At 34.4% G+C, this 22,553-nt stretch overlaps 1 protein-coding gene across 2 annotated transcripts in view; it reads left to right on the plus strand.

Moving 5' to 3' along the window:
• Positions 1-22,553, plus strand: part of dscama (Down syndrome cell adhesion molecule a) — a 227,980-nt gene that overhangs the window by 43,421 nt on the left and 162,006 nt on the right. For both annotated transcript variants that reach the window (XM_056466399.1, XM_056466400.1), the window contains exon 3: positions 2,379-2,525. In XM_056466399.1, the coding sequence (XP_056322374.1) occupies positions 2,379-2,525 (147 nt within the window). The remainder of the gene's footprint in view (positions 1-2,378; positions 2,526-22,553) is intronic.

Consider the following 22,553-nt stretch of genomic DNA (forward strand, 5'->3'; position numbering starts at 1 on the left):
TGTGTAAATAAATTAGTTTGAATATAAATTAAAATAGTTTTTCTGACCCCACTCCCTTATTTTTTTATGTTTAGACACTGTAAAAAATTCCAGGTTGCCTTAAATTTTTATACAGACCATCAAAATTATGAGTCCATTGGACTTATATTATGTTAAACTGACTTAAAACAGCTTACGGAACTTAAAATTAAGTTAGAACATGATTAACTTAGTTAAATAAGTTGAACTAAAAACATATGCTGTCAGGACTAATATAATTTTTAACAGTGTACTGGAAAACTTTTTTTTTTCTGTGTCAATGTACAATTTTACCAAAATACAGTGCAACATGTAGAGGAATCCCTAAATCTTTTTTATTGTTTTGAAATTGCCTATTCTGCATCATTAGTGACACTAAATGGAGTTGCAAAAATAATACATGTAATAAAATAATACAATATTACATGTAATAAAATAATACAATATTACATGTAATAAAATAATACAATAATACATGTAATAAAATAAAACAATACATTTTTTTCACTCTCCCCATCTGTCATTGGTCAGACAAACAAATGGCCTCTCCCCAAACTCACCCCATTGGCTGAGCCAGTGTTGCTATGTTGAGCCCTCAAATTCTTAATCAAAAAGAGCAATGCTTGGCTTTATACACTACAATATTTCAAGCTGCCTTCAATTTTTTAGTTGAATCAAAAGAACTTTTCTGGTCATCTCAGCTTATATTGACTAAAATTATGAAATGAAACTTCATGCAACTTAAAAAAAATTAGTTGAAACTTGATTAAGGTAAGGTAAGGTAAGGTAAAACTTTATTGTCCCAGTTAGGGAAATTTCTCTAGGCTCTTGTCCTCAGCTGCCGTCATCACCTACAGTGCTCAGCATATATAAGTCCACCCCTCACAAATCTCTTTTTTAAATTCATATTTTTGATAGGAAGTTAAACAATATTATATTTGTGCATATACAATAGATCAGTCAGTACTGAAGCCAAATCTGGAGCTTATCTAACTAATTAACTTACGATAGCTGTCCAAAAATGAGTACACCCAAATTTATATATTATAGAAAAATATTAAATGCTAATTTAAAAAAAAGAGGAAAAATCAAGAGAAACAAAAAATTAAAAAATTTAGTTGAAATTTTGTAGGTTGTAATTTATTTATTTATTTATTTATTTATTTATTTATTTATTTATTTATTTATTTATTTATTTATTTATTTATTTATTTATATTTAGGTTGAATTTAATTGTATTATCTTTCAATTTCTAAATATGGTTTGTTGACTAAAATATTATTTTAATAAATATATCTGTTTAATAAATCTGTTTTGTTTAAATGCACCAAAATACATTGCCTATATTCATTGAGAAATGGATAAAAATATTCATTTTCAAAATGGGGTGTACTCAATCATGCTGAGCACTGTACATAGAAAAACTATACAAACATACAAAAGCAGATGTGTATATCAATAAATAAATCTAACCCCAAAAAGTTACATACACACCTCCATATATATACACATAAATAGACAAAAAAAAGTAACACTATCAATCCAAGTCACCACAATTTAATAGCTTAATGCTCACTGGATAAAAAAAGAGTTTTTATATCTATTTAACTCACAGCAAGGAACTCTGAACCTTTTCCCCGAAGGTAACAACTCATACTCATTATGCAGAGCATGTGATAAGTCACAAACAATTTGTTTAACATGTCTTAGTGTGGTGTTTTCATAAATATGCTGCAGTGACATCTGTTCTGATACACCAATAATTTTCCAAGCATTGTGAATCAAACGGACCAATTTAGTTCTCAGCTGCACAGACAAGTTACCAAACCAGACTGTGATGCCATGCCTTATTAAGCTCTCAAAAACTGCTCATGATCATACATTTTTGATCCACTCCATTAATTCTCAGACGACGTCAAAAATACAGTGATATGGTGTACAATACAGTGTAATAACACATACAATACACAGATTTTGATTAATGTATTAAAATAAGTTAAAATAACATTAAAATAGTTGATGTTATGACTGTTTGTCACATGTATTTTTTCAGCGTACTAAAGTTGAACCTTTTAGTTAAAGTTTTTGTTGTCTTTTCAGATTGAGCTAAACATTTTATTTATAATATCAAGTGTTGAAAGTTATTAGTTAAAGGTATTAGTAACTAATAAAGTTATAATAACCTTAATTTCTCAGAATTTGATTGTATTGCAATAGTGTGCACCTTTTGTAAAGCTGCTTCGAAAGTATAATTGTAAAAAGCGCTACACAAATAACCTTGAATTGAATTGAATATTAAAAACACTTCAATGTTTCCATGATTTTGCAAAGTGTCCATAACACAAACTCTTTCTCTGTAGTCTTACGGGAGCCCTATACGGTCCGTGTGGCGGACCAGACCGCGATGAGAGGCAGCGTAGCGGTCTTCAAGTGCATTATTCCTTCCTCAGTGGAGAACTACATCACTGTTGTGTCATGGGAGAGAGACACCGTACCACTCGTCTCAGGTAGGACACTGGCTGCTCATCTGCTGTCTTCAGCTTGAACATGCAGGGTTTTTATGCTGCACTCTAAAGAAAAATTCAATGTAATTTCAAATTCACTATCAAAAAAATGTATGTTAATTGATCGTTGACATGTATTATAGTTTAAAGTGCTTTAAATGTGCTTTTTTATTCAACGTCTGATGTAATATCAACTGAAACATTAGGGCGGGATATATAGTAGCCCCTTCCCTTAAAAAAAAACAGCCAATGTTTTGTTTTTACCACAGCTCTGCCAATGAGAGTGGTGGAGCTCAAGCGGATCAAATGAAAAGCAAATGAGAAGGGTCTTGAAAGGGGCGGGACATGTCAGAAACAAGAGAGCATTTGATTGGTCAATATTTGATGAGAAACTCAAGTATGAGGTGATGCGGTAAAAAAATCATCGATCCATTTATTCAGAAGTAACAAACTACAAGCTTTTGGTGTTTCTATCTTCTAAATGCAAATCAGGTCACTGTTTTGTAGCACACTAGCTAGATATCCTTAAAACTAACACACTGATCTGACATACAAAACATTTTTTAGCCCTCTCAATGTAATCTTTAAGGGTGTTTTTGGTTTATTTTCTTTGTCAATTTGCATAATGAGACCCTTTTTTAGTAGTTTGAAACAATATATTGCATATGATATAATGGTAACACTTCAGTTTAAGTGCCGATTCCCACTATTAACTAAACTGTACAAAATAATACCCCATGTCTACTCAATAAATTTGAGGTAACAGATTACAAGCAATATTATTAATTAAATTCATCATATATGGATTAATTAACAATTCATTAAGTTAGCTTATTTAAAATTTGTCATTTGAATTGAGTAACCACAAACAGTACTTAAACAAATTAGCAATTTTTTAACAAAAATATTAATTTAATTGAACAGAAAAACCAACATGATGTTAATGAAAACTACTCAATGTTTTTATTTTTAGCCTGTTCATCAGCTCTAAAAAATAATACTTTATGTCTACACAATAAAATTGAGGTAACAGATTACAAGCAATATTATTAATTAAATTCAATAAGCATGCATTGAGTAAAATTTAATTAAATTTATCTCAAATTAGTGGAGCCTGTTCAGCATTGTGGAGCCAAAAACAGATTAACAACAATCTCATAATAGACAGTAGGTCATATAATACACAATAAAACATGTACATTTAAACAAATTGATCATCTTAACAAGGACTTTGATAATGTTTTTAAACAGCATAGTTTCAAACAACTGGACATTAAACAATATTGTTTAAAACAATACACTTAAAGTGAAATGTATGTGATTTAATGAATGAAAGGTATTATTTGCCAGAGTAATGCAGATTCATTGAACCAAAGAGGACACAGCAGTTTATGGGATACTACCTTCTAATATCTTCCAGTGTTCATCAGACAGTCACTTTTAAAAACACCATTCTTTGTCACAGTTAAAATGCATAGGTCAAACGGACACAAGCTCTGGGAATGTATTGGCTTATTACTTGCCTATTAATAAAATATTTGCTGTTAATTGTTTGTTTATTTGACTATGTTCATAGTCTTATTCTACATCTTTATTCCTGCCCTGTACCTAAACCCAACTACTACAATACAAACTACTAATATGCTGCTAATGAGTAGTTTATTAAGCTAAAAGTCTTAGATATTTTTTTAATAGCAAGAATTGTATTTTAAAATAAAGTGTGACCGATATAATACTTTATATAGAAACAAAGCAGTACAATAACATCACTGTCAACTCATTATCTGTTTTTGTAGCATAATCTGCATGACTAGACACTATATAGTTTTATAATTACTTAAAATATCAATTAAAGTCACTTTGTCAAACTTTAAAGCGTCTCAATCTGTCTAAGCAGATATCAAAGTCTTATAATGCAACAAATCATTAGTTTATTTTCTCTTTGTCATGGTGACAGCACATAATATTTGACTATTTTGCAATTTCAAGGCTTAAATTAGGTTAACTAGACAAGTTAACATTGGCCAAGTTATTGGATAACAGTGGTTTGTTCTGTAGCCAAATGAAAATAAAATAATTTCTTAAGGGGACTAATAATATTGACCTTAAAATTGTTTTTAAAAATGTAAAAACTGTTTTTACTCCAGCAAAACAAAACTAAATACACTCAAAAAAGACTTTTGCTGCTTGTTCAAATGACTTATTTAAAATGAGTTGAAACAAGCCAATTCTTAAGTAAAGTTATGTTCAATCCACTTACATTTGTAAAAACGATAAACTTAACTTAACTTAACATAAAGGAATTGTGTGAAACCCAACATTTTTTACAATATAATAGGAAATACTGTCAAAAGTCCCTTGCCTTGCGCATACATTGTTTACCCATAGTGTTTACATGGTCATAGTACAGCACAACAAGCATTTCTAAATAGATTGGGTTAGCTTTTGTTGCTGGACATTGCATTATAATGCTCTTCATGGGTGAACATTAGCCACTGGGGGAGTGTCTTTTGTCTCTCCAGGTGTGAATTATTTATGGTCACTCCCACGCATACAGCAGTGCTGACCTGAAAATGTACTTTACAAAATGTAAATCATTGTAATGTTTTATTTGAATGAGAGAACAGAATAATTTTCACATAACCGTGAAGTAAATATTATAGCCTATGAGACTGGTTACTCAAAAGTCTTGTTCAGGCCCATTCAGTGTGTTTTTTTTACCTTATTTCAGCTACATTTCCCCCCCCAACACTTACTAACTACACATAAAATATATATATATATATATATATATATATATATATATATATATATATATATATATATATATATTTTATAAAAACTGGAAGAATGTACATCCATCTTTCTCACATATTATTGTAGCACAGTTTGGGCTGAATACAAAAAAATAAATATTTTGGCCAATACTAAGTAACTGAAATAAGCACAAATGTCAGGGCATGTCAAAACATCTTAGAGACCCCAAAATCACCTCAGACCCCAGAGGGTTAAACATCGCTTGGGATATATTTGAAAAATAATAACACAATTTTGTCTTCGACTGTAAATCTGGCTATAAAAGTTTGAATTAATCAATGACAAATTAAAAGTCTTATTTTGGTTTCCCATCAGTCCAATCCCCCCAAGTCTGCTCTTGAAAACATCAACATCTTGAAGTTGTTTCTTGTCTTGTCTGTGACAACATGAGATTTATTAGTCTCTAGCTTGGCATGCTGTCACAGTAACGCTCTTATAAAGAGCTCGTCTCGGGGCTGTCTAATCCTGAAGAAGTGGACGGTGGCAGTGGTGTCACCGAGATCCACTATACTGACCTACTTCCCTTCCAGCGCTTCAGAAAATCCGCATCAGCTAAATGGAGCACTCGTCTACACAACTGCCTCCTTCCCTCAGGGCTGTCGGCTCCTTTTATGGGGCATTTAGCCAATTCAATAAAGACTCAAAAGTCGTTTAGACTGGGGGATGTTTTCTATGTGTCGCGCTTTTCTGTATGGTCTTTTATTCATCTTTAGGGAGTAATGTGACAAATGTTCACCTGCGGTCTAAATTTCCATCTTTAAACTCTTTAAATGTGCTCAGTTTCATTTTTTTTCTGTGCACATTATGTCTCTATATGAATGTCAGAGCTTTGTTTAACGTGTGCAGTGAATCTGACAGATGTCTGTCATTTTATAGCGCCCGTCACGAAACATTTGCTTCCAGCTTGTCTGGCTGTGTTTTTTGTGCTTAATATTTCATAGGTAGAGCAATATTCCTGCAAACAAACACCGTTTAAACACAGTTCACTGCACGTGGAGAGCTTTCACCTTGTCATTTAAAGCATCTTAAAGGAATCTGTGTGTGTGTGTGTGATGTACATTTACTGATGGCCCATCTAAAATTTTCTAAAACCTATTCTTCTGCGATATCCTATAAATAAATAAGCTTTCTAAGCATTCTTGCGTAAGGAAGAGCGAAACTATACTTTTTTTGGTTGTAAAATATTAATTTCTTTATTTCTGTCAGATGCATTTGGACTCCGTCGTACACTGAAATGTTTTTGGTTTCAAATGGTACATTTCCCACATGCTTGAGATTCCCGTTTGAAATAGATCTGGCTTGTCAATATTTTGAAAATTTTTTTTAAATAAAATAATAGTAATAGTTTTTACTTCATTTAAAATTGTATTGCTGGCCATTTAAGACATATGGGGCCCTATCATACACCCGGCGCAATGATGTGCAAGATGTGTTTGGCATGATTTGTTGCTATTTTCAGACCAGCGCAACCCTCATTTTCACATTTTGCACCATGTTGTTTAAATAGCAAATATATTAGCACCACTTTGTTGACCCATAGGTGTGCTGGTCTAAAAAGGAGGTGTGTTAAGGCACATTGTTGCTATTTTGAGGAACTGAAATAGACTGCGCAATTGATCAACTGAAAGCTGGTCAAAAGTCCAGAGCAGAGGGCGTTAGTTATGGGCCTAAACAGGTCCAAACAACTACACATTGCTTAATACACACAGGATGTACAGCATTACACAAATATCTTTACATATCAGAAATGACAACAGATTGTTAAGATTTAATTAATGTTATTGATTAATGCACTTGACATATTTCATTGATTCATTTTACTTCTGCTTAGTCCCTAGTTTATCAGGGGTTACCACAGCGGAATGAACCGCCACTTACTTGACTTAACTTAACATAAAGGAAATGTGTGGAACCCAACATTTTTTACAATATAATAGGAAATACTGTCAAAAGTCCCTTGCCTTGCACATACATTGTTTACCCATTGTGTTTACATGGTCATAATACAGCAAGCACAACAAGCATTTCTAAATAGATTGGGTTAGCTTTTGTTGCTGGACATTGCATTATAATGCTCTTCATGGGTGAACATTAGCCACTGGGGGAGTGTCTTTTGTCTCTCCGGGTGTGAATTATTTATGGTCACTCCCACGCATACAGCAGTGCTTACATAACTGTGAAATAAATATTATAGCTTATAAGACTGGTTACTAAAAAGTCTTGTTTAGGCCCATTGAGTGTGTTTTTTTTTACCTGATTTCAGCTACATTTTCCCCCCAAAACCGCAAGCATGTACATACATCTTTCTCACATATTATTGTAGCACAGTTTGTGCTGAATACAAAAAATATATATATTTTGGCCAATACTATGTAATAAGTAACTGAAATAAGCGCAAATGTCAGGGCATGTCAAAACATCTTAGAGGCCCCAAAATCACCTCAGAAAATAATAACAGAAGGGCTAATAATTTTGTCTTCGACTGTAAATCTGGCTTTAAAAGTTTATTATTTATTTTATTAAAGTTTACATTTATTAAATGTCCCAATGGTGGATTTAGAGGTTTTTGCAAAAAAAAAGCACAAGTGGATTTAGCTGGTTTTGATGCAAAATAAAATCTACCTTGTTAAAAACCAAAGAATTGTCTAAAGTGACATTTTTGGAATAAACGTTATTTTATTTACTAGCTAATAACCTTTTCATTATATATAAAATGAAACTTCTGAACCTAACCAGAGGAGCCTGATAGAAAATGCTCATTTACAAGAAAAGAGGTCTGATGGATTTAGAGGGTTTTGCATCTGAACTCTTCAATTGTTGTCTTAGTTTGTTCTCGCATCGCTCAACACCAATATTGCATATTTTCCAAGTATCATGCAGCCCTAATGATGATTTAAGCATGTTTAGCTGTTTGTTCTGAAAAAAAAGACAGAAATGCAGGATACACTATACATTTTATTGTATTTTTGCAGTAACTTACACCCCCTTTACAGTGTTTTACAATAGCAGGGCCCTACCGCAGTTTTATTTGGCAGTAAAATCGCCTCAATGCAAAATCTCTTTATGGTAAAAATCCTTTTACAACATTTAAAATTTACAGTTACAGCCAGAGAGAATAATCATGTTGGTTGGAGTGTGAAGCTTCTTAAAGTGAGAGATGGAGATGATCACCAGCAGGTTCAGAAACACGGTCCATGCTGACAGCAATGACACAAACAAATATCTGATACTATAATCACTCTCCTTGACAATGATGAGTTGATGTCACTTTGCAATACATTCAGTGTCTGTCATTTAGATTTAAGTCTTCTGCTGCTGTTTAAAAAAATGCAGTTCAGCTAAAAAATGAGTTGATTTTTGTTCTTGGAAGTGGACATCACAGGATATTCTGCCATGGTTCTCGTTCGGGAAGAAAACGTGTTTAATATGAAGGTCATTATAATCAGCTGCTATAAATCCTTTACTTGAGAGGCTCTGGAGCTCATCTGAGTGAGTCATTTTAGTTTGGTTTGGATTAATTGTAGATTTACAAATAAAGATATGCTGGACCAATAGTCAGGAATAAAGTACATCAAAAAGATTTTTATCACAGAAAAAACAGTCCTGGCAGGTTATTGGCAGCCCGACACAGAGCAGAGCACAGTTGTATAACACTGGAGGGCTTTATTCTGAGAAAACAACCATCCTGTATGTACTTGATCCCTCTTATTACACAACTATTTGCCACAAAACAAAGAAAAATACTCAAAACATTGTTCTGAGCTTTAATAGTTTATTAAATCCTTAAGTAAACACAAATCTGACAAAAAAATGAACTACGCACAACATCCCTCTTTTTATGCAGACTCAGGAACAGTTCACAGATGTGACTGCAACTCTGTCTGTGCACATACAATATGACAATTTTTACAGTACTTTTACTGTGATTTATTTACTTTACCAGCAGTACGAAACTTTTACCTTGAGCATTTACTATTGAATTTATTCAATTCAATACAAGTGATGAGATCATGTACAACAGTATTTTTATTATTCATCGTTATTATATCACTGACACAGTGGCTTAGTGGTTAGCCCTGTCGCATCACAGTAAGAAGGTCATTGGTTCGAGCCCCAGCTGGACCGGTTGCCATTTCTGTGTGGAGTTTGCATGTTCTCCTCGTGTTGGCGTGGGTTTCCTCCGAGTGCTCCGGTTTCCCCCACAGTCCAACACATGCGCTATAGGTAAATGAAGTAAGCTAAATTGTCCATAGTGTATGTGTGTGAATGTGAGAATGTAGGGGTGTTTCCCATTACTGGGTTGTGGCTGGAAGTGCATCCGCTGTGTAAAACATATGCTGCATAAGTTGGTGGTTCATTCCACTGTGGCAACCCCTGATTAAAAAAGGGACTAAGCTGGGGATTTTTGTCTTCAACCACAGTGGCCGTACTTGATTACTTTGATTACAGTAGAATACTACAAATTCCTAAAGTGCAGTAAGTTACTGTAAAAGTTTTAAAATTACCCCCAATGCATTGCATATAACAGTAGGGAACTGCAAAGAATGTATGTGGTATTATACTGGCCGTTTTTGCAATAAACAGCTGTAAGATTTCAGCAAAGTCTAACAGTATTGGATTAGAGATGCTGAAAAAAACACCTTAAATGCAAAATACAGGCAACAGCAATAGAGATCCTTTCCTTAGCAGGCACCATTAGCTGGGGTTTCGCAGCTGAGGGATATCCAGCACTTGTTATTACACAGGTGTTTTAGTCGCAGGGGATTGTGGGAAGATCTGGTTGCAGGCGGCGGCTGTGTTATGCAGCGGTGAGCCACAGAACAAAACCGCTACAGGCACTTTAGAGAGTCCTTAGCATTCAACACACACACACATGCCTCGCTCCGAGACCTCTGGCCTGAACAACCACTAAAGAGAGAGACAGAGGCTTTCTGTTCCTTTTCTCTGCTTCTGCTCAGCTCACAGTCCGCAGTGAACAAACATATTCAATTCATCTTTATTTCTGTACATTTACAACGTATTTAGATTTACACATACTATATTTTACAATGCTCTTTATTATGTACAGCTGAAGTCAGAATTATTAGCCCCCCTTTGAATTTTTAATTTTTTTAAAATATTTCCCAAATGATGTTTCACAGAGCAAAGAAATTTTCACAGTATGTCTGATAATATTTTTTCTTCTGGAGAAAGTCTTATTTGTTTTATTTCTACTAGAATAAAAGCAGTTTAAAATTTTTTATGAACCATTTTAAGGTCAATATTATTAGCCCCTTTAAGCTATATATTTTTTTTCGATAATCTACAGAACAAACCATCGTTATACAATAACTTGCCTAATTGCCCTAACCTGCCTAATTAACCTACTTAAACCTTTAAATGTCACTTTAAGCTGTAAAGAAGTGGCTTGAAAATATCTAGTCAAATATTATTTACTGTCATCATGGCAAAGATAAAATAAATCAGTTATTAGAAATGAGTTATTAAAACTATTATATTTAGAAATGTATTGAAAAAAAATTCTCTCAGTTAAACAGAAATGGGGGGAAAAACAGGGGCTAATAATTCTGACTTCAATTGTAGATCCTGAAAAAGCAGCTTAATATACAGTGCTCAGCATAAATGAGTACACCGGCTTTTGAAAATGAACAACTTTTGATCCTTTTCTCAGTGAATATAGGCTATAATGTTTGGTGCATTTAAACAAAATGTTTTTATAAAATAGTTATGCTTATTAAAATAAGAGATTGACACTTCTTTTTTAGGGAGAATCTGATTTTCTCCCGTTCCAAATGTTTCCTTACATCCCTCGTTAAGAGGAGCTGCTTTCTGTTTCCACTTTAATAATATTAACCTTCGTGCTAGTAGACTGACAAATGCAGGTCACCTAACATCTTTGAGTGATTTAAACTAGATTCATCATCCCAGTTTAAAGCTCACTTGAAAACCAGCTGTTGATTTAGATTAGCTTATCCTACATGATTACTGTGTTTTATTATTATTGTTTCATTTTAATTTCTGTCATTTTGTAACTGCTGCTTCTGTAACATATTAACATGTAATATACAGTATGTAAACATATTTTTGTAACATATTCATTTTGGATGCTACTTTTTAGAGTGTGATCTTACGTTTTTGTTAGATTAGGTCCAATTCTGACTTTGGTACTGACTGATAATATATATGCATACTGTGAATGTATTATTGTAAAGCATCCTGAAGACAATATTCATTTAAATGAGAGATCTGTAAGGGGTGTACTCACACAGATAGGAATGTGGGCCACTTTAGGCAGTTATGCGGCACTGGTGGTCTTCCTTTGGCCCAGACAAAATGAATGTGAGCCTGAAAATGAATGTGAACCTTTACAATGACAAAATGGGCCAAAGATTAATATATTATAGTATATAGTCCATTTAAGGCAAAGATTTGGCACTTATGGCAGAATATAATCTTAATGTGAGCCTAATGTGGCCCATGTAGAAAATGGTCAGTTTGGCCCAAATGACGGAATTCAAATGTGGGCCACAGTTGTCAAAAATGTGGCATAGTCATTTAAGGGTAATCTGGGTCTAAACTCAAAGTAGCTCACATGTGTAGTTGCAAATGTGGCCCAGTTATCTTAAGACATATGTGGGCCACTTTTGGCACATAATCGGCACTGTAAGCTCTGGCTAATGTGACTGTGAGCCTAAAGTGGCCCAGAGAAAATATAGAAAATGTGGCCTTTTCTATATCATCCATATCATCTTTCTATATATTTCTATATGTAAAAAATATGTGGACCACTTTTGGCAAATATTCAGCAGAGAGGGCTCTGCCCAGATGAGATATGGCAAATATGGGTGAGTATCTCTGGCTAAAGATGGTGTGACCTCAAAGCAGCTGAGGTAAGATGAGGCAAGTATGGTACTGTTATCCTAAAACATTAGATAGGTCACTTTTGGTAAAGACAAAGTTCAGTAATCATTTGATAATTATAGGGGTCAACCCATAGCTCTTTGACCAGGCAGATATGGGTAGTAATATAGCTAATTTGTGGCCCAGATCTGGCAAACAGGAGCGGACCACCTTAGAGCCATCATTCCGTTCAGTATGTGGTCCGGATGTAAGTGTCTGGTGTGGGCCGGATCTGCTCCAGAATAAAAGCAAACTGTGGCCCAGAATAGGGTCACTTCTGGTTCATTTGGTTGAATTCTGGCTGATATGTGATATTGCTATGGCTTACTTGTGGCCCAGATCTTGCAAACAGGAGCGGTAGGCATGTGTTGTTGCAAATGTGGCCCAGTTATCTTAAGACATATGTGGGCCACTTTTGGCAAGTATTCGGCTCAGTAAGCTCTGGCTAATGTGACTGTGAGCCTAAAGTGGCCCAGAGAAGATATAGCAAATGTGGCCCAGTTATCTTAAAACATATGTGGACCACTTTTGGCAAATGTTTAGCACAGTGGGCTCTGACTAATGTGGTTGTGAGCCTATAGTGGCCAAGATGAGATATGGCAAATATGGGTGAGTATCTCTGGCTAAAGGTGGTGTCAGCTCAAAGCAGCTGAGGTAAGATGATGCAAGTATGGTACTGTTATCCTAAAACATTAGATAGGTCACTTTTGGTAAAGACAAAGTTCAGTAATCATTTGATAATTATAGAGGTCAACCCATAGCTCTTTGACCAGGCAGATATGGGTAGTAATATAGATAATTTGTAGCCCAGATCTGGCAAACAGGAGCGGACCACCTTAGAGCCATCATTCCGTTCAGTATGTGGTCCGGATGTAAGTGTCTGGTGTGGGCTGGATCTGCTCCAGAATAAAAGCAAACTGTGGCCCAGAATAGGGTCAGTTCTGGTTTATTTGATTGAATTCTGGCTGATACAGTATGTGATATTGCTATGGCTTAATTGTGGCCCTGATCTGGCAAACAGGAGCAGACCTCCCAAGTGCCATCATTCCATTTGGTTTGTGAGCCGGATCTAAGTGTTGGTGTGGACCGGATTTATGCTGAGTACTGTAGATGAAAAAAAATACAAATAATATATTTCAGATTGTGGATCATTCCAGCAAGTGTATAAAAATACACACTCTCTCTCTCTCTCTCTCTCTCTCTCTGAAAATCTTACACATATTGATGGAGATTAAACGCTGTAAAAACGGTTTCTTTCCGAGTGGGCAAATCCCACCTCCGGGTTGTTGTGTGCAGCTGAAACATGTGGCATTTCTCATGTTTTCCACTTGTGTTTGTTGACATTTTGCAAACCATTGAGCAGCAAGCTGACCATTCTCTGAAAATGGCACGCGGCACCCAATGGACGTTTAACCCAGTGCTTATTTAATGGGGTGAATCTAACGAGGCCCCGCAGTATCGAACACATTCATTAGTGTTAATCTGCTTCATAAATACTCATAAATGAACAATATTTGGAAATCGTTTAGCCGGTGGGGCTGAGAGCAATCAATACAATAGAAAAAATTTACATTTCTTGCCCTGTGTTGTCGTCTTGTTTTGCAGAACAAATGTCTAAACATTCTTAAATCAGGATGCATGTATTTTAAAGCTCAATCAATTTAAATTAATTTGATGAGAAAATATAAATCTGTGATCATAAAAATTAACTTGATTCTTTTGAAATTATTATTAATACTATTAATAGTTTTCTTATGTTAGCAATTTTCACGCCCCTCAAAAGTGCTTTGATAGTCGAACAGCAAAAACACAAAGAAGTCTCTGTTTTTTAGTTGAAAATTGTGTCATTTAAATGTTCCCTAAATTAAAATATATTCATTCATTCATTCATTTTCTTTTCGGCTTGAAACGGAATGAACCGCCATTAAAATATGTTTTTAAGTTGAAATATGTTTTAACGAATCTTGTCTCTTTTGCATAATGTTGGTATTATAGTTACTTTGTCATTTGCTTATTATAATTTATGCAGATGCAGTCCTCTGCAAAATCATCCCAATCAATGTAAAACTAAAGTCATCTCTTTAAATTACGTTTATTGAAATATTATATATCGGAGAAAAGCTAAATATCGAAATGTCCATTTTTTCCAATATCATGCAGCCCTATGAAAGACATTCAAAGGTTTTAATAGAAGCTTCAAATGTAAATATGACAAAAATTCAATTCGGTACAGTTTTATACTGTATGAGCGGTCAGAATGAGATGGCCATTCTAGTAGAAATTGAATTAGTAATTCCAGTTCTAAGATTTTTACGTATTTATCATGGAAACCAACCTTGATCCTTGTGTGCTGTTGTTTTAATCCACTTGGGGGCAAATGTAATGATTTGTGGTGGCAAACTTGATTTTTACACATATTTTGAGAAAATGCTTTGAACAAAACTCAACAATACACTCTGGGCAAATTAACCACCCTTTTGTTATGTTGGTGGCTGTTCATTGACTTCCATTTTTTGATTGCAAAGCCATGAGAGCATAAAACCCTAATGTACTGTTGGGATTGTTTTCATCCACTCTGGGGTGATTTTGTGTCTTAACTTGGTGAGAATGATTTTGGTGAAAAATCCTGTTTTGACACATATTTTCAGAAAATGGTTTGATTAAAAAAAAAAAAATCAACGATACATTTGGGCAAATTTACTACACTTTTGTTATGTTTGGAATAAAAACATCTACTAAATTAAACTGCTGTAAAAATGCATCAGATACATTTTTTTTTGCATAAATCTGTTAATCAACCTCAGTCCTGATCAAAACTAATAAATTGTTTAGAAAATTACAGGATTTTAACTGTTTAATTGACAAATTCATAAAGGATGTCACAGATTTGGTGAATAAAAACACACAAAATGACATATTTTCAATAGAAACGTAATTGTGGACTGGATTTTTAAAATCTTTTATCAAAGTCTTGAACATGTGAAACAACACTGCCTTTGATGCATTGTTTTTAATAAATTTTAATTTTTTTCTCCCTAATTCACTGTTGGTGGCTGTTTCTGCCCCATTGACTTCCATTATAACCACATTTTTATTACAAAACCATGACACCATATAATCATGCATTTTTGATTATTGGTGGTTTTGCCTGTTGGGCAGAGGTCAAATTGTATTTTTTACTGTTGATCATCAGTTGGCAGCATTAACACTTTAGATAGGCCTGTGCAAAAAAAAAAGCTTAGCTTCTGGATTTTATATCTGCATTGTGTATCTGTGAATGTGTGAGAGTGACCTTTACGCGGTTAAATGTGTCTGGGAAAATCTAAATGTAATCTCAAAATCTCAGCTCTCAGAACTACATGGAGTAAATAAAAACAAAGACTGTGTATTTATGCACCATCAAATGTGGTTATAATGGAAGTCAATGGGGCAAAAATAGCCACCAACAATAAATTAGGAAGAAAAAATTTAAATCTAACAATGCATCAAAGCCAATGTTGTTACTAATCGTTCACATGTCCAAGACTTTAATAAAAGGTTAAAAAATTCCAGTCCACAATTACTTTTTATATTGAAAATATGTCATTTTAAATGTTTTTATTCACCAAACCAGTGACATTATTTATGAATTTGGCTATTAAAAAGTTAAAATCCTATAATTTTCTAAAGAATTTAGTAGTTTTGATCAGAGCTAAGGTAGATTAACAGATTTATGCATTAAAAAAAAAAAATTAAGTGTATACATGCACGCACACTATAATCTGTTGTTTTACTCCGTAAATCACTCTATATAATAGCCAGAAACTTTTTTGCACAGGCCTATCTAAAGGTTTAATGCTTCCAACTGATGATCAACAGTAGAAATGACACATTTGACCACTTCCCAACAGTAAAAAACACCAACAATAATGATATGGTGTCACAGATTTGCTATCAAAAAATGTGGTTATAATTGAAATCAATGGATCAAAAACGGCCACCAACAAACAAAAAGGCTAGTAAATTTAAACAATACATAGGCGTTAATATTATTATTATTTTTTCAGTATTCTTCATTCTTGATGCAAACCCTGAAAGTGACCGTTCGTTTGTGTGATTTACAACATTTCCATGCTTACAAATGAGGAAAAAGATCGAGCAACGTCGATAAAGGAGCGCTAATGTTTTTAACAGGTCCCACTGCGTCTTTCTGCTGGATCTGGGTGAGGCTGAGCTCTCGCCTCTGCAGAGTCCGTGTCTCTGTGGATGACAGGCAGGATTGTGCGCTCCTGTCCTCGCTTTTCCCTCTGATTGGTTGAAGTATTGTTATCCAGAGAAAATGGGTCAACCAACCCGTCGAGGACAGCATGTGTAAACAGGCAAACCAGAGAAAAAGCTACGCTCTCTCCAACAAAAAGTGTTTAAAAACCTTTTCTGTACATCAGTGCTCAGAATTCCCAGAATTCCCTACTCTCTCTCTCTGAATCCTTGCGTCTTTTCCACTCAAGCGAAGCTTAGCTGGATAAATAAAAGGGATACTCTAAAAAGGAGAGGAAGAAAATCAATATCGGTGTGCATTAATCATGCTGCGGGTGCCGGTGGGAATTATGGGTACACGGAGGGAGATATGCATGTGTGCTTTCGCATAGGAAAGGTGCTCAATTGCTTTCTCAGGCATAAGATTAAAGTGAGTGTAAGAAGTTTGGTATTATTCTCGGATTCTTGTAGATTATGTTAACACCCATAACGTATCCACGCCAAATTTCACAGCTGGAAAGGCATCCACTGTGTAAAACATATGCTGGATAAGTTGGCGGTTCATTCCGCTGTGGTGACCCCTAAATAATAAAGGGCCTAAGACGAAAAGAAAATTAATGAATGAAAAAAAAAGTCACTCCAAATACTGTAAAACCTGCAAAACCTTTTCTTCTTCAAATTTGTTTGTATATGTTTAAGTGGCTTGTTTGGGGTCATTTCTGACCCCCGTATTAATAATTAAGCAAACGGATGAATTAATCGCAAAGGGTAAACTCATCAAAATTAAGTAGAGTGATTTTATTTTTCATTTTAAGTAATTGTTTCTCCTATTTTGTGAAAAAGAATTGATTTTAGTTTTATTACACTTTTTTCTTCGTTTTTTAATATTATTTTATATTTTGCAAAAAAGAAATCGTGAAAAATGTGACTTATTCTTTATAAAATATGGTTTGCATTAGTTTTTAATAAAGGATTTAAACTTTTCAAATGCTTTTACGTAAACTCGTAAACGTAAAATATTTTTAGATATTGTGTCATATGCATAGAGTTTTAGTTAATGTACTTAAACTAAAATGCAGCATATCTGTGTTCTTTTTTCACAGCAATGCAACCAGACATTCCACAGAAAAAATATATTTATAAATAAATATTTATATTTTGTATTATATATATATATATATATATATATATATATATATATATATATATATATATATATATATATATAAATAAAGCAACACAGTCACGCAATAGGTAGTGCTGTCACCTCACAGCAAGAAGGTTGCTGGTTCGAGCCTTGGCTGGGTCAGTTGGCGTTTCTGTGTGGAGTTTGCATGTTCTCCCTGCATTCGTGTGGGTTTCCTCCGTTTGCTCTGCTTTCCCCCACAGTCCAAAGACATGTGGTACAGGTGAATTGGGAAGGCTAAATTGCCCTTAGTGTATGAGTGTGAGTGATTGTGTATGGATATTTCCCAGAGATGGGTTGCAGCTGGAAGGGCATCCGCTGCGTAAAACGTGCTGGATAAGTTGGCGGTTCATTCCGCTGTGGCGACCCCGGATTCATAAAGGACTAAGACGAAAAGAAAATGAATGAATATATATATATATATATATATATATATATATATATATATATATATATATATATATATATATATATATATATAAATATGAATTATCAGCCCCCTTTTATATTTTTTTCCCCAATTTCTGTTTAATGGAGAGAAGATTTCTTCAGCACATTTCTAATCATAATAGTTTTCAGGCTGTTCAACCTTATAATCTTAATATGTGAGCGAAATCATCTGATTTGTCATCACTATAGACATTACGCTAGAGAATCATTCAAACACTAGCACTAAAGTGATGTGGGGGAAGTAGGAACAGCTTCTGCTGTTCTGACGTCAGCTGCAGATGTGAATGAACGGCGGAAGAAAGTAGATCCTCATACAAAAGGGTTTTTGAGAATCTCTGTGTTGCCGTTGATTATGCCGTTGAACGGTTGTGTAATCGCCATATCACAGGAGTAGCAGTGCGATTTGCCTGTATATCAGCACTGGTGGGACGCTAAGTCACTCGACCTGCTGCCTCGAGCCAACGCACGCCTCCCACCAGTACCGATATACAGCTATATCGCACTGCTACTCATGTGATATTGCTCATATATATAATTTAATTTGATATATTATTTACTTATAGATATATATAAATATATAATTAATTATTTATAAAAATATATATATTTTTGACATTTTATAAAACTGTTAAATACTTTTAATCTAATAAAAAAGTTTGTTTACAAATAATATATGCATTTTGAGGGTCGTAAATGCCTTAAAAAAGTTTAATTTCTTTACTAAAACTAATGCATAACCATTTTTATTGACTATATATTCAGAATAGTTCAGATTTAGCATAAAACTGTTAATTTAACAAAGGATAAAAACTGAAATTGAAGGAATAAAGTTGTATTATAAAAACAGATATGCATATATGAACACTAGCTCTTGATTAACTGTTGACTAACTGTTCATTACAGTTCTTCCCTCCTCATCCTGGATCATAACGTTTATAGCCTCCCTAAAGACTTAAATTGGAATTAACTAATGTTCCAGCAGTCTGGCTAATTATGATGATGTCATAATCTGCGTTTGACCTTTGACCTGTGCTTCAGTGTCCTGCATCTGTAGATGGGTTTGCACGGAGCGGCAGTAATCAGTCTGGAGGAGTGTGTTTTCCAGCTCTTATCACGGGCCGACAGCTGCCGCAGTGTGTTTGAATGGAGCCGGCGTTTGTTCAGTGCTCATTGTGCTTGTGACCACAGCCTCTGTAACACACGCTTGCCTGCTATTGTTTACACAGAGAGAAAAAGAGGAGGGGGGGGGGGGGGGGATCCTGGCAGGAGCTTTCATGATAATCTTTGAAATGCGCGTGAATGGAGAAACAGAGAGTAAAAACCCTCAAGGTTGTTTGCGTGGCGCTATGCTGTTTGAAAGAAACAAAGCTAACAGCTAGCAGGACTTAGCTACTGTTGTTGTTGTTGTTGCTGCTGCTACGTTTAACTCTGCTGATGATGTTTGACGTGTGTTTGCTGAAGGATTTGTGAATAAGTTTAGCACATGGTTTAATATTCGCATTTGTGTAATGGGCGGCATGGTGGCTCAGTGGTTAGCACTGTCACCTCACAGCGAGAAGGTCGCTAGTTCGAGTCCCAACTGGGTCAGTTGGCATGTCTGTGTGGAGTTTGCATGTTCTCCCTGTGTTGGCGTGGGTTTCCTCCGCGTGCTCCGGTTTCCCCTACAGTCCACAGTCACAGTCACATGCGCTATATTGGCCATAGTGTGTGAGTGTGTGTGTGTGTGTGTGTGTGTGTGTGTGTGTGTGTGCGGGGGTGTGTGTGTGTGTGTGTGTGTGTGTGTGTGTGTGTGTGTATGTGTGTGTGAGTATTTTTGTGACATGTCAGGACACAAATCTGTATAATGACATAGGTAGGACACAGGTATTACAAAAAGGAGGTGAAATATGAGACATTGGTGACGTCCCCATTTCTCAAAAGGTTTATAAATCCCACAGGATGAGTTTAATCAGACAGTAAAGCTGCACACAGTATCCTGTGATGGTTGGGTTTAGGGGTAGGGTGGGGTTAGGGCAATGCAATATACGGTTTGGACAGTATAAAATGAATGGAAACCTACAGTATGTAATGTACCCACTTTTCACAAAAACAAACGTGTGTGTGTGTGTGTGTGTGTGAGAGTGTGTATGGGAGTTTCCCAGTACTGGGTTGCAGCTTTAAATAATCAATCATCCTCATCATGAGGAGAAAACAAAGTTCTGTTTCTTCTGTATCCCTCGTCATCAAGTGCTGTCCCTAATTATTATAAAATAACTGTTCAAAATTAGTTTATAATTAAATTTAATCATTTATTCCAGTGATTTTAAAGATGGTATTTCAGCTTCATTACCCCAGTCTTCAGAGTCACACGATCCTTCAGAAATCACTCTAATATTAATTATTATTATTATTATTATTGTTATTAATATTATCAATAATAATGGTAATTTAATAAATGTCGCCTTGATGAAAAAAAACATGAAAAAAAACTGACCCCTAACTTTTGACTGATACACACCAGTTTTTTTTTTTCATGTGTTTTTTTTTTTTTTTAAAGAAAATTAGTCTGTTCATTAAGGCAGCATTTATTGAATTTAAAAAAGTTCAATTGTTAAATGTTTATTAAAATGTTATATAACTAAGTTCTTATTGTATGTGGTTTCAAATTGAATCAGAATCAGAATCAGTTTTATTTGCCAAATATGCTTCACACACACAAGGAATTTGTTTTGGCTACAGAAGTGTTCATAAAGCGACAAGTGACAACACAAAATAAATATGAAAAAAAAAAGACGATAAACATTAAACAGAGATACAGTTAGTCAAAAAATCTGGATGTTGAATTGTGTGTACAGATTTGATTTCAGATTATGTCCAGTCCAGTCATTACTGCTTTCATTATTAACATTAATAATAATAACAATAATAATAATTAATATTAGAGTGATTTCTAAAGGATCATGTGACTCTGAAGACTGGAGTAATGAAGCTGAAATACCATCTTTAAAGTCACGGAAATAAATGATTAAATTAAATGATAAACTACTTTTGAACAGTTATTTTATAGTTTAATAACATTTCACAATGTTACGATGTGTTCTGTATTTTTTATGAAATAAAATGCAGCTTTGGTAAGCAGGAGAAGCTTATTTTAAAACATTTAAAAATCATACTGACCCCAAACTCTCTCTCTGTGTGTGTGTGTGTGTGTGTGTGTGTGTGTGTGTGCGTGCGTGCGTGCGTGCGTGCGTGCGTGCGTGTAGTATTTGTAACTCTATTAATGAGTTATACTACAAAATAATGTATTATTAGCCACTATTGTTAACTAATACAAATGAACATAGAATGATTTAGTACAATATAGGGTTTTATATACAGTTGAAGTCAGAATTATTAGCCCCCCTGTTTATTTTTTCCCCAATTTTTGTTTAAAGGAGAGCAGATTTTTTTCAACACATTTCTAAACATGATAGTTTTAATAACTCATTTCTAATAACTGATTTATTTTGCCATGATGACAGTAGATTATATTTTACTAGATATTTTTCAAGATACTTCTATACAGCTTAAAGTGACATTTAAAGGCTTAACTAGGTTAATTAGGTTAACTTGACAAGTTAGAAAGAAACTAAAAAATTCAAAGGAGGGCTAATAATTCTGACTGTAATACTGTAGTATATACAATAGTTGATGTATTACAACTATAAAAGTACCACAGCAAATTAATTCAATTAACACTAAAGTATTTTAAATATTTAAAATACTGTATTTACATTAATCTACTATATATAATTTTTTATGTAAGTGAAATGTATATTTTTTAACACGTTTGCAGAACAAACAGTGAATAAATTCAAAACTAATTCAAATCTAAGAAGAGCACAGCATCAGAATTACCTTTAAGACATGTACTTGGAGGTGTGGTCTTGCTTCAGAAATAATTCCTCTACACTCATCTTTCCATCAAGCAAGTTTCTCTGTCAGCCCAATGATTGATTGGCAATGTCACCGACCGGAGCAAGAGGTGGCAGTAACTCACCAAAAAGTTTATTTTCGACCACCGTAAAACACGAAGAAGAAGAATTCGCCATTCTCGCTATCAAATGGATTTACTTTCATTGGCCAGACACCAGCTTCACAGCTCCGTGAATGATGGTGGTGTCACTTAATGATCCGCGATTGGTAAATATAGCTTGTGTGGATGCTACTTTGAACAAATTTATGTGGATTTAACATAAAACAATGCAGATGACTCCAAAAAATCTAATGAATTGTCTTATGAGAATTTAAAACTCATTTTAAATAAGTAATTTGAACAAGCTGCAAAATACATATTTGGAGTGTATTGTAAAATCAAAATATTGAGAACGAAGGTAATTTTTACAGGGTTTACAGTCTACATTTTACTAAAAGTCATTAGAAAATGGTTGATTAGCGTGTAGCGTAGAAGAAGAGTAAAATTT

Source organism: Danio aesculapii, chromosome 10, assembly GCF_903798145.1.
Source record: "Danio aesculapii chromosome 10, fDanAes4.1, whole genome shotgun sequence".
Lineage (NCBI taxonomy): Eukaryota > Metazoa > Chordata > Actinopteri > Cypriniformes > Danionidae > Danio > Danio aesculapii.